Source organism: Gobius niger, assembly GCF_951799975.1.
Source record: "Gobius niger genome assembly, chromosome: 19".
Lineage (NCBI taxonomy): Eukaryota > Metazoa > Chordata > Actinopteri > Gobiiformes > Gobiidae > Gobius > Gobius niger.
In genome coordinates, this window is record NC_136870.1 from 19573039 (window position 1) to 19586836 (window position 13798).

Below are 13798 nucleotides of genomic sequence, written 5' to 3' on the forward strand. Positions count from 1 at the left end.
TATACAGTCTGTTTGTATAAATACTATGTCCTGGCTCTGGACTGACAGAGCATCTTTGTGCAACCTGTGCAAAATGTCTCTCCATATGCATAATTCAAATAAACCTGCACGCTGGATTCACAGCTTACGTTAATGAGACAGCTGAACGCGTAGTGGAGTTATCTCGGGTTAGAGTCAGTGGGTGGGGGGAGGGGGCTATATTTCATGGTTAGCCCAGGGGCCAATGGGTAGGTTAAGTCAGCCCTGGGCAGAGTAACACCCCATTTGAAAGCTAAGATCTGCAAAAGGAATCTAAACGGATCTGTTTCCTCGCCTTGTTGCTTTTTTTTTAACTTTTTTTTTTTCATTGCATTTTTGTTGCGCTTTTGTCACATTTTTGCCACCTTTTCATCACTTTTTATGCCACTTTTTTGCTGCCATTTTGTCACATCTTCATTGCTTTTTCAGTGCTTTTTGGCACTTTTTTTGTTGTTGCTTTTTCAGCGCTTTTTTTGTTGGTGTTTTCGTCACATTTTTCGTCACTTTTTGTTGCGTTTTCATCCTCATCTATCATCTTGCTATTTTAAGGGGTTAAGAGGTTAAGCCAGTGATTAACATTACTGTAGGGCTCACCTTAGCACAGCAAACTTTAAAATAAATATAGCTAGTTGAGAGTTTTCTAGCTAGTTGATGCAAAATGCAATTATTTCTTAACTGGTTAGTGTAATTACAGGCCTAGTTTCCTCACTAAAAATCTGCTTCCCGTTATACCGCGCTGCTGAGGCAGGAGACAGGTTTAAAATGCCTCACGCTGACAGTTTTCCTTGTTTATTCGGTCACTTTTATTTTCCTCTTCACTCGGGTGTAAAATTAATTCTCGTCTCCAGAAATACTTCAATCACTGGATTTGACGTCTTGTTTCCCTAATTGCAGCTTTGTGTCAGTACAGGTGCTTTTGTCATTGGAGCTTTTTCAGTCATCCCAGATGTTGTTGCCGCTGTCAATGTCTGTACTTCTATTATTTCATCGGCTTTGTATCTCTTTTTATCAAATTTCAATCCGCGCAACTCATTCCTTTCATTGCTGCAGCGCTCCGAGGCAGAGATGAAGTGCAATTTTTGACTTGGATTAGTACATGCAATAATAGAAGATGTATCGGAGTAGTAGTGTCGGTATTTAGCCATTGTTGTAGTAAAGATTTGAGAAATGTGGGGATCCATGCCATCCTAGAAATCCGTGTATAATTCCTTTGCAACTCACATAATAGAAAAGCATCACGAGTTCAACACTGGTCATCCCTGGCGGAGCACCTTTACCTTGAAATACAGTTATCCTTTATTTGAAAGCATTTCTCGCAGCGTTTTACCGCCCCCTCTGCTCCTGAACCAGCACTAAATCATATTGATGTTGTTTGTTTGACCCAAGGGCGGCATTTTAAACCCGTACAGTCAACAGAGCTACAGGCAAAGAAGCACAGTGTTGCTCAAAGTGTCCATGAAATTGCTCACTGGCTGATCACTGGGGCTTCCTGTAACATAGTGAAAGACATTAGCAATATAATAGGCTTCTCGGGGACCAATCATGAAAATCTGGTGTGGTTCAAAAGCTTTGCATATTTTCAGCCAGTGTTGGTATTACAAAACCCTTCTTTTTTTACTTGGATGTCATAATTTAAGTGCATTATTAAAGAACAGGGTTTTGAAGTCTTATATAGCAGTTTCTGAGTCAAGTTGATGGGTAAACAAGTTGTGTCTACCTGTTGTTTCTGGAGGAGGGGCGGCAACATTCGCAAAAACCTCTCCCCCCTGTTTTCTGTCATCATTTATCTTATATATATATACGTACATAAACTGGGTAGTAAAAGTCAGATTATTAAAATCCTCAACTGAATTCAAAGAGACGGCACAAAAGCGGGGTTGCAAGAGGTGTAAATGATTAACCTTTGTATCTGCTATATCGGACGGTTGTGGTGAAGAAGGAGCTGAGCCGAAAGGTCAAGCTCTCGATTTATCGGTCAATTTAAGGTCCAACTGAATTTGGGTTATGACCGAACAGACAATATTGCGGATACAAATGGTGAAAATGTGTTTTGGGTGGCTGGGTTCACCCTGAAAGATAACATGAGGTGTCATCCGAGAGGTGAATGGAGTAAAGTCACTGCTCCTCCACGTCAAGAGAGGGATCAGCTGAGGTGGCTCGGGCACCTGTTTTCAGATGCCCGTAGGACGCCTTCTCGAGGCTTTCCAGGTCTGTCCCACCAGGAGACACAGGGGACTAGGAAGTTATATTTCTAAAGCTCTTTACAACAACCAAAGTTGACCAAAGTGTGAGTCTGAGGTTTTGAACAGGTCTGTGATGGCATGTAACTCAAGCGGCAACGAGTTCCAGAGTTTTGGACCTGCCGCAGCCAAAGCACGATCACCCCACTGTTTGTAATGTGACCTGGAACGTAGGGCTCTGCTGGGCTCTCACAGACTCTCACATAAATACGCATTATGTCTCACATCTGTCCTGGGATCACCTTGGGATTTCCCCAGAAGAGGTGGAGGAGTGCTCTTGGAAAGGGAAGTAGGCACCTCTGCTGAGACTGCTGCCTCCATTACCCAATCCTAGATTAGCACCTGATACACTCCTTTTATATGAACGTATTGTTCACGAAACGTTTTTTATGATGTTTTATTTATTCATTTCGCTTATGCCTGTTTGCTTGCAAAAACCTCAAAATATTATTTGCAAACCTTAATGCAACATGTGGCATGAATATTAGACATAAGCACTGAGGCCATACTGCCTTGGACTTGGTACATGGATGGACGATCATGTGTTAGTGGTTGGTGGAGGTTGGAGGGGCCAATGGCACAGAAAGATTAGCAACCTCGCTTCCCTGAAGGGGCTAGATGCAAGTTGGTCATTTTATGCTCACTACTGCCACCTCAGGTCATATGTGTAACAGCACCAACTATATTGAGCTCGTGCATGACGGCACTTCAGACCGAAGTAACAACTTTTGAGTGAGTGACAGTGCAGGATTATAGAGGCAGTTGTGGTAAATAGGTCTGGGCTCATTCTACACATTAGGACTTGGCTTGAACATGTAGGGGGATGAAAATACTTCATTTAAACATTTTTTAACTCTGTATAGTCCCTTTAAGGTTTTCCCAGGGCAGCTGTGGCTACAAAATGTTTTGGGGGCTCCCCTGAAAAAGAGATTCTTAATCTCAGTAGGACTTTCCTGGTTAAATAAAACAAAACTACATATGTCCCAGATATTTAAATTACTTATTAAATACTTTCTTTGAGTGTTTACATTTTTAATTCCATCACCGAACAAAACCCTAAAGAGACTTTGAGTGTCTGGAAAAGTGCCACATAAAACTAATGCATAATAATTATTCAGTAATATCTCTCTTATTGCTGCCGTCTCTAATGCAGTCGACTCTGCTTCAAGCGCTTAGCTGTTGTCATGGCTTTATAGAAAACTACATTTATAAAAGGCCACCCACAAGCTGAAGTGTCAAACATTTCAAACTTTCATTAAAACTCAATTGCAAGCCCTTAATAATAATCACGTTGTTGCTTTCAAAATGAGTGTCATGAGTCAGAGACATGCCACAGATGACAGACACTTTCAAAATAAAAGCGCAGCAGGTCGTGGGGGCCAGGCCGATCATTAACTCATCTGAAATCGCTTACGACACAGACATCAAGAGAGAGACCCCCCGCCCACTCAAACTTTTATTTAGCTTTAAAAATAACGCTCTCTACGGCTCTGACTGTGAAACTTCGACAGTGTGGCGGCGGCGCTAATCCGTAGGACGCTAAATGAGACGCTGTCAGCTGTGTGTGTGAACGAGGGGGCGGACTGGGATTAAAAACACTGGTGGTTCGGTGCCATTGGAGACAAAGACAAAGGCATGTTATAATACACCGAGCCGCAGGAAATAGATCATGATGCAATGGTTTGAGAGGAGATTGTCCTGAAGTAACTGCGATGGCTTAGCTAGTTAAAGGTTAAAAGGAAAGAAAAAAGGCTAATCAGGCAAAACATTACGACCTCTGACAAGAGAAGAGGAAGCAAAAATGTATTTTTCACAATGGCGCTTGTTAGTGATACTTAGGAGCTTGTCAGCAGAAGCAGTAAATATGGGAATGGTTCGACCTAATGACAGCATTTGATCAAGTGGCACAGTGGTTAAAGCAATTTTTTTCGGACCAAAAAAGTCAGTCAGGGTTCAGTTGGATTGGATCTTTCTTTATGAAGCACATCTGCTTAAGTCCCCAACTAAAAACACTGCTTGACTGCTCTAATAAGATTCCAAATCTCAGTGGGACTTTCCTGATTAAATAAAGGCAATAAAAGTCGAGTTATACGTTAGTGTCCCAATACATTTGGCACTTGCAAAACATGTCACAGAAGCGTTGGGAGAACACAGCGCCCAGGGACGGATCGACCTTCAGATCTTGAGCTCTGGCAGTGGGATGAGCCTATTTCACAATTGGAACGACATGCAAACTCATGCAGAAATGCCCCACACAGTTTGGGAATTACAGTAACCCCAGGATTTTCCTTCTGTGAGGCGAGAGCACCAGCCACTGAGCCACAGTGGCTCGAAGATACTTGAGACAGCTCGATTAAAGCTTCTCCTAAGCTGTAGCTCTTGTGGGGTGTCTACTATCTGCCATTAAACACCTGTACAATAAAGGAGTAAAAATTGCTGAAATAAAAAAGCTCTGATGTATAGTTTGTGAGAGACACATGGGTCTGCAGGTGGACATAATGATTTGGCTTCATGCTATAAAAAATGGCATTTTTACTATTAACAATAAGTAATTGTCAAATCTATATTTATTATTCCTTAAAGGCCTGTGTTAGATTATGGATCCCTGCAGCTTGAGCAAAAAAAAAACTGCTAAAGTTTGTGGTTTATTTACTTTGTGCCTTCAGGCTTCACTTTGAGGACACAAATCCTAAAGAAGCTGAAAATGGTTTTACAACAGAAATAAACAGATTTGGAGAGATGTCAAATGTTCTTGGGTTGTTGGATGTTGGCCACAGGCAACAAGCCCAGGGGATGAGGCAGCGTGACAGATGGGAAAACTCACAATGCTCATAGAAAGAAAATTAGGAAATGCAATAAAACCCCAATGCTGCTGGGTGGATTTATAGTGTAGAACCTGAAATGATCGAGTGCATTTTGTATATCAGTAATGCACAAAATTTACATTGAAAAAGCAATAAGGTTCCAGGGTCATATTTTGGCGTGGTCACATGGTTGGCGCACCAAGACATAATTAAAGCGTATCACGTTAGAAATGCAAACAAAGCACCTGAAAAACAAGGTTCAATGCCAAGACTTCAACACTGCATTCCCTTTCTATGCTGTTTGCTATTTCAATGTGTCTTCCATACCCCCCTGCATTGTTATTTTAGGCTATTCTCTCCCATGAATATAAAAATAATGCACATGTCATGTACCAAGATAAGTCACAGTCTCGAGCTCTGTTAATAGAGTAGTAAATTTCCTTGTCTTCCAGACGGAATGGTTTCTCTCTCGACAAGGTCTTACCCATGTTTTAATTTAGACGAAAAATGTAAGACCAGGGTGAAACACTAAACCAAGCATGTCATTCATTAGTTTGCTTAAATTAAGGATTAAACTGCAAAGGACCTTCTGTATATACACTGCCTGGCCAGATAAAAGGCCAAATCAAATCAAGATCATAACAAAGACCGTATTTTCCGGACGATAAGTCACACTTTCTTTCATAGTTTGGCTGGGGGTGCGACTTATACTCAGGTGCGACTTATATAGCAAAATATAAAACTTCACATGTTTGTTACTTGGACGCAGACAGCCACGAGAGGGCGCTCTAGGCTTGTATCTGCTAATCCTGTGCCACTGAAGAGTTCAAAAACAGTTATTGAGCAGCAGAAAGAAAGTTTGGGGTGAGTGAGAAACTTGTGAAGGACTGGCGAAAAGCGGAGGTTACTCTTACTGCAATGAAGAAAACAAAAAAAGCTAATCGCGGGCTAAAAGCTAGAGGAATGGGTAAATGGGTGCTTGGACAACGTGATGCCGGGAGAGGCTTGTCAACTGAGCCTCCGTGCCCAGGTAGTTGTTAAGGCTGGTGCGACTTATACTCTGGAGCGACCCAAACCCTGGTAGACGACCCCGCAATTCCACAACGATCTGCAACAACTTTTGAAAGCAAATATTAAAAAAAAAAAACACACTCACTCTGGGCTCTTGGGGTAGAAGGGCAGCGTGGTGTGGCAGAGCTCGCTGAAGTCGCAGGCGGTGGGCTCGGCGGAGATGGCCTGGCGCTTGCTGCGGTGCTGGTCGGGCCCCGGCAGGAGGGTCTGCTGCTGGACCTGCTGGACCGTGGCGGGGCGGAGCACGGAGCGGTACTTGTCCAGCTCGTTCTGAAGCCTCTGGATCAGCTCGTCCTTTTGGTCCAGCTCCAGCTCCAGCTCGTCGATCAGGGCGTCCCGTTGCCGCAGCTCTTCGATCTTCTCCTGCAGGGCGTACTGGAGGTCTCGAAGTGTCCCCATGGTGTTTGGATATCAAGTTTGATTACATAAGTGTCCAATCTATCTATCTATCTATCTATCTATCTATCTATCTATCTATCTATCTATCTATCAAAAAGGTCAAAAATTCAAAAATATGTCTGCTTTGGGCAATATAAGTTCAGGCAATGAAGCTCGGGATTGTGTCATCAAAACCGCTAAGTACTCATTCGCATGAAAGCATTTGGACAAAGTGTTAGCTATATTTATCAGAACTGACTGTCTCTACTTTTTGATTTGGTTTTCACGTACAGTATCTTCATCACGCTCCCATTTAGCAATAGTTCACGACTGTGCTGCTTTGCCAAACCTGTGGAATGTACCTGAAAATGGGTTCCCAAAATATATACTTTATATTAAACGCAGCGTGTTATCAAAGAGGTTTAGAGAGTGGAACATTAGCCGGGGGGTCAATGAAGGCTTCAGCACTTCTACCCCTTTCACACAACACTTTCCTTTCAAATAAAGTCCACAAAAAAGGGAGGAAGGTAGACAATATTCCAAATTTCAAGCCAAAAACTCACAGGAAGTCCAAAAAGGTGTCCTCATATTACGCTACCATTTTGCAGTCTCTGGATGTTTTAAAAGTCAAAAATGCACAGCGCAGTTCTCATGGATTCATTGAAGGCCAGTCTTAAGCTTGTGCAAAATGATACGACTGGAAAAAAAAAAAAAGAAAAAACCTTAACATTGAAAAGAATGAAAACCAAAAAGAAGGACCTTGTGAGTTTTCAATACATAAATAATAAGACGCTTAACCAGATCAGTGAACTTGAATTTTCCCTTCACTCTTTTAAAAACAAATATTTGACCAACGATATCATTAAAAAAAAAAAAAAACTACTTCAACTTTCAACACCAATACTCAGACAGCCTAGTTCTGCTTACTGCTGAGGGTTTTAAATTACATCCTGATCAATACCGGGGCTATCCAAGTCCAAGCATCAGATCCTTTTGTAGATCTGAAGCAGCTGTTTTTTGCAGCAACTTGTTAGACTGTCCTCTTTTTTTTGCTTGGTCCACAAAATCCCTGTGACTCTTTGAAATCAGAATCCTCACCAGAACTTGCAGCAGCTTTGCCGGTTCTTAATTAATTTCATCACATCTTCAGCCGCTCAATATTAGTTTACGCGATCAAGACTCTCGACGAAACCAGCGTAAATCTCTGAACTTTCGCTTATCCGACCCTGTGCCTTCTCATCACGCGTGCGTAATGAAGAAAAGAAAGAAATGCACGCGTCTTCCGTATGAGCTGCTGCTTATATTCTCCTCATTATATAGTCACCTGCTGTCACCCCAAAAGCACATCGACTTCTGTGGCTCCAAAGCGGTGGCCAATTAGCTTTGTGGTGCCCGCGGATGAGCAGAGGATGCGGAGACGCTGCCGTCTACGATATCCCGGTTGCCAGCAGACATAAAAGTAAACAGGAAAGTGCAAATACGGCTTAAAACATGACGAAATCGTAGCGTCGACATCAAGCAAAACGTGCGTTCCTCTAAGCTACAACTTTTTCAAGCTCCACTAGAAAAACAACCGAATTGGGAAGACTTAGCACGGAAGTGAGTCCCCCAAAAAAGTTGCACGGAAAGTTCGCGTGACCTTCAGCAGCCTGCACGCGCGGCAAAAACATCCATGTCATCAAGGGGAAAAAAGTGCATTCTCCCAAATGTGCAACACAATCTTTTCCTGGGAAGAAGGGCGCGAAATGGCACGTAAAAAAAAAAAAAACCGACGCGTTCGTGGCTTTAAAGTGAGAATTCCCCAAGTCCGCTTGTTGCCCACGCAGCGACGGGAAAGTGATGGAAGGATGAGGAGGGGGGAAAGTGTCAGAAAGCGCGGCACGAAAAGACGAATCACATGGCGCACGAGTCTCCCCCCCTCCCTGCTTACCAAAAAAAAACAAAAAAAGGATGGAAGAAAAAAACAAAACACGGTACCGATTGTTGAGCAGCTCTGGCAGTCTTCCCCGCGTGCGTACCGGAGGGAGAGGAGGAGAGGAGCGCGTGTGCGGGAGCGAAATGAGCGTTAAAAAAAATAAATAAAAAAACCGAGACTCTCACGTGTGCGCAGTGTGGTTGGAGCTGCTTTTCGCGCCGGAGAAGAAGGGAAGGAAAAGGCAGGAGCGGAGGAATTAGGAGCCGTGGGAAGATCGTGGGATGAGCTCTGTGCGCCCTTCTGTCTTCTGCTGTTTCAATATTTCTGCGCAATGTGTCTCGCGTGGAGATTTATTTATTTTTTTAATCCCAGATTCAATAAAGTTGTTTAGCTTTTCTTTTCCCATGCCTCCTCCAATGCATCCATGTCTTATAGCCTATACGTATTATTATGACGTCCATGTTTTTAATTTCTTTCTTTCCTTCCTTCCTTCCATCCATTCCCCCACTTCCTTCCTAGATATATTTCTTCATTCCTCGTTTCTTTCCTTTCTTCTTCCTTCCTGGTTCTTTCCCTGCTTCTTCTTCTGTCTTACTTTATCCTACATCTTTTATTTCCTTCTTCCACGTCTATGATTGCATCTTTCATTACTTTTTCTGTCTTGTTTTCTTGTTTTCTTACTCCCTTTCATTCATCCCTGTTTCTCCTTTTCTCAATATCTTCCTTTTTTCTCTTGTTTCCTTCCTTCCTAATTCTCTTTCTTCCTTCCTTGCCATAAACATATATATATACAGTATTAGAAACAGTCTCCTCATTAGACACTACCTGTTGAAAGTATAACCACTCCTTGTATTGGGGTACACCCACAGGCAGATATAACAGAGAGGTTTCCAGAGTAACACGATTCCAACATCACGACTTCCCCACTTCAACATTTTACTTGGCACACTGTGCAAACAAGCCATATTTCCCCCTCAACTTTGGATCTTCAGACGGTGTATGAAAGAGAACTGTTTATTATTCTGAATTCATGAGCAGGGCTTGGTGCCAGAGTTAACTTTTAGGCTTTGGTTTTTGTAAATTTCAGGCCCCGCTAGTGCCGTGGTGTCGAATTTTTGTGATAGTGATTCATCATCATTACCAGAGGGCGACAAGCAGCACACAATACAAAACAACAACGCACGAACTGAGACGATCACATGTTCAAAAAAACTATATAGTAAAAAGTGATTGGTCTTTAACATTTTGATAGGAAAAGCCCTGTTTACTGCGTTTCTCTTGGGATTTTTTACACTCATGATTTGGGCATCCTTACAGTGACCTTAGGAGGACTTAGGAAATAGGATGCAGGAGACAGGACGAGGAGATGGTGTGCCCCGATGCGGCAGACCCAGAGGAAGTGGGTCTGCTCTGGTCCAATCTTCATTAGTTTAATGAGCGCAATTATCAGACGGGGGTTTGGGAGGAGGGATCTTAGAAAACAGGCGGCTACAATCGGCCCAAACATCTCATTACTGTGCATTTATATCATCATCTTCCTAGATTTCCATTCCTAATTCTGCATGTGAAGATAATAGTTTTTAAATGGTTGGGTTTAGGAGGGGTGTCCAAACTGTATCTCCGGAGTTTACAGTATCTTTTCCAAGTAGATAGAGATAAAGCTCCCTAAATTACCACATTTCTAATTCTATTCATCTAATCAAATTTGATTACTCTCTTGGCGTAACAAAACCGTACTCTTTATTTCTACGTCACTGATATTGCTTTGAAGTTCCAGTACTCTAAACCTGAATAACATTTGGTTGCTTATTCCACTGTGTCGAAAAGATTCCAACTTTAATTAATCACTTTATTGTATACCGTATTATCCTAAGAATGGTTTGTTTAATGTAATTTCAGGATGCTATATTCAACTAAAACACTATTATTCAAAAACTGCCCTGGTACTCACTGTACTCATTTACATTTACTTGAGTTATTATTTTGGTTTTAAGTTCCACTTGAGTAAAATTATTTAAAAGTAACTCTTACTTGAGTAAATATTTCAGCTTCTCAAAAAAAAATTCGAACAGTAAATTCACTTTTTGGGGGAATTTGTCTTACCATGTGTCTATGTTTGGCCTACATGAGTTTGTGTCATATGTGTCTATAGTTTAACATTTTCTTAAAGCATCTGGAATTACTGTTTGTATAAACTGTGGAATACAAATAAACTGGCCTTGAGCGAATTTACAAATTCCTGTATGTGCCTGGGTGTGGCTGAATATCATTTGGACAAAAACTTGCACACAGCGAACTTTTACACACAGGCATAGGCGACCCTGGCGGCCGTCTAGGGCACCGAATTGCACTTTAATGTTTGAACCTCATACTCCCGCAGACTTTCGGACTTAACTTTGGAACAGAAAGTGATAGAGACTTTTGGTCTTTTGTGTTGAAAACGAGCGCTCTCTGGTTCTTCTATACATATATAGAACTGTTTCATGATACACATGCTGTGATTTTTTTTAGTGAATAGATGCACATAATTGAACAATAATAATAAAATTAAATAAAACTAGCCTTTTCCCACTGACCGAAAGGATGAGATCGCGGATACAAGCGGCCGAAATTAGTTTCCTTCGCAGGGTGGCTGGGCGCACCCTTTGAGATCGGGTGAGGAGCTCAGTTACCCGGGAGGAGCTCGGAGTAGAGTCGCTGCTCCTTCACGTCGAAAGGAGCCAGCTGAGGTGGCTCGGGCATCTGTTTCGGATTCCTCCTGGTCGCCTCCCTCGGGAGATGTTCCAGGCATGTCCTATTGGGACAAGGCCTCGTGGAAGGGCCAGGACACGGTGGTGGGACTATGTCTCCGAGCTGGCCTGGTGTCGCCTCGGGGTCCCCCCAGAACAGCTGGAGGAGGTGTGTGTGGATCGGGAAGTCTGGGCATCTCTGCTGCTGCCCCCACGACCGGGGCCCGGAAAAAGCAGAAGAAAATGGATGGATGGCCTTTTCCATATAAGTGTCGAAAAGGATTGGGGATAGAAAAAAAAATACTATAGCATGCTATTTGGATCAAAAAACATGCAGAAATAACTGTCCTCTGTATTTGTGGGGTACCCTTGCCTATAGGGCGCCAAATTAGCCAGGGCCAGCCCTGTTTACACCTCTGCTTTTGTAATGTATCAAGATTTGTGAGTCAAAGCTTACCATTCTGCCCTTACTTTGACGTGGGCCATCCGGAACTGTTTAGCAAAGTCATCGTCATGTCATGGCTTTTGTTTCAACCCTTTGCTTTGATATTTACCCTCCCGAGGTCTGGCATTGTGTGTAGTATAGCAGTAGTAATAGAGGAAGTGTATACTGAACAATCTTGCAGCAAAAGTATGGATTATTAGTGCACAAACTCTGAATTCACCATTTTTTAAGCCACAAAAAGTTGAGACAAGTTATTTTCCAACACGTGCTAATAGAAGTAGTGATAGTGAAGTAGCTGCAGCAGTGTTGATTGAAGTAAAAGTAGCGTAGCCCTGTTGTAATTTGAATGGACAGCAGGTCACTATAATTAGACATTGCTTTGTTTTGACACTGTGTGCTTTGTTGCACCACTATATTTCCCAAAATAAAATAGCCTCTTTCGTCCTCGCCCCTCATTTTTCAATCCACCTTTTTGGAGCCTGAATCAAAACAGCTTCAGGCAGCTCTTAAGGCAAACTGTAGCCAGGTCGAGAGTCACATAAAGCGAGCTATTTCTGCAGTCCTAATTCTATACGGTGCCAATATGTTACAAGGTGGATAAACATCACCTTTCGTCACATTTGAGTCAGAGAAAAAAATGATGCAAGAGCTGGGAAACCAAAGACACGACACATGACCACAAAAACATGTCTCTGTAATGAGATGGAGAATATGGTAGCATTCAATTCAGCCATAACATTATGACCTCTCTCTATAACAACTAGAGCAGTGGTTCCAAACTGTTCTCAGAGGTCATCTACAATTTAGAACTCATTTTTATTACAGATCATCTCATTTAGAATGTCTTAAGTGCCTTCAATTCAGTTTTGTGTATTCATTTCATTTTTCTGGTTTGGCCGTGATTTACACCCAGTTTAGACAATATTTAGCTTAATTTATAATAATAATAATTGCTGTATCCATAAATAAAGTTATTATATAAAAATAGACTTAGGCTATTAGATAAAAGCCCACAAACATTCTACTTTCCTTCCACTGAGACGAAATGATAAAACTGTTATTTCTTTTTTGTTGGTGTTGACATATGGCACCATCTGTTGGATTTGTTTTGCTATTGCACCCAATTCCATCTACATGTCAGATAAAACAACTGCTGTACCCTTCTGTGTATTTGTGAGTACATGCTGAATTTGAAACAGACTCTCATCCCTATTTCGTTTTTAATGAAAAATCAAAAAACAATTGATCACAAAAAAAAGTAATTCACTTTTGACAGTTAACATAGGCAAGTTTGTGAAGACTTGCCAAATCCTAAGGTACATAGGGAGTTATTCAAAGTTCCTACTGGAACCACCACCTGAACATGGAGGGTTTGAGCAGAGCTTCGTGCCCCTGGTAGGGTCTCCAAGGGCAAACAGGTCCAGGTGACGGGTCAGACAAAGAGCGGTTCAGAAGCCCCTTAGAAGAGATCGTGAGGCCGTCCTTCTGTGGACACACCACCTGCAGGAGGAGCCATAAGGGGCTGGTGCAATGTGATTTGGGCAGCACCAGCTGCAGCCTCCATGACTCGGCAACGCACAAGTGGAAGAAGATGGATGGATGGAGTTCCATGACACACAATGAGTTCCCAGCTGTGCAGTGACTGTATCCATCTTTGTGACACGGCCCGCGATGTGAGTGGGCTGAGAATCTGTATCAACTGCAAAGTCACAGTCTGAAAACTGGAAATGTGAAGCCTGTGATGTAGTTCTTTGTGTCATGTCTTCATCAGTGGCATAAATAGAGCAATAAAACGATAGAGCTGTTTGTGTATTAAAGAAAGTACATTAGTCTGAAACCTTCTTTTTAACATTTTGGGCTCCAGGCCTCAAATAACTTCATTGTGCTCTGTTCAATTTACGCTTGTTTTTCTTTCTTTTCTTCTTATCAAACACATTGCATTCCATGTTGGTGCAATTAAACTACTAATGTGGCATAATGATTAAATCATGTAGTGTTTTGAACTGTTATGAACGTACTATTTAAGAACTAAAAAAACACACCTTGAAAAGCCAACTGGAGTGCAGCAGAGAACATGAAGCACACGTGCACTGTTTGTGAAAACCATTGCATCAGGAGTTTTATAGCTTTATTTGTATATTAAGAGGAGACATATTGATTATTAAAACATAACTAAACTAAACGTTCCCTGGTCGTTT

General features: G+C 42.0%; 1 protein-coding gene across 1 annotated transcript in view; it reads right to left on the reverse strand.

Annotated features, from left to right (window-relative positions):
- Window positions 1-7056, reverse strand: part of LOC306978553 (cGMP-dependent protein kinase 1-like) — an 85795-nt gene extending 78739 nt beyond the window's left edge. Inside the window, exon 1 of the mRNA XM_079577164.1 lies at window positions 6219-7056. Within this exon, the coding sequence (XP_079433290.1) occupies window positions 6219-6532 (314 nt within the window). The 5' untranslated portion in view covers window positions 6533-7056. The remainder of the gene's footprint in view (window positions 1-6218) is intronic.
- Between the last annotated feature and the right edge of the window lie 6742 nt (window positions 7057-13798).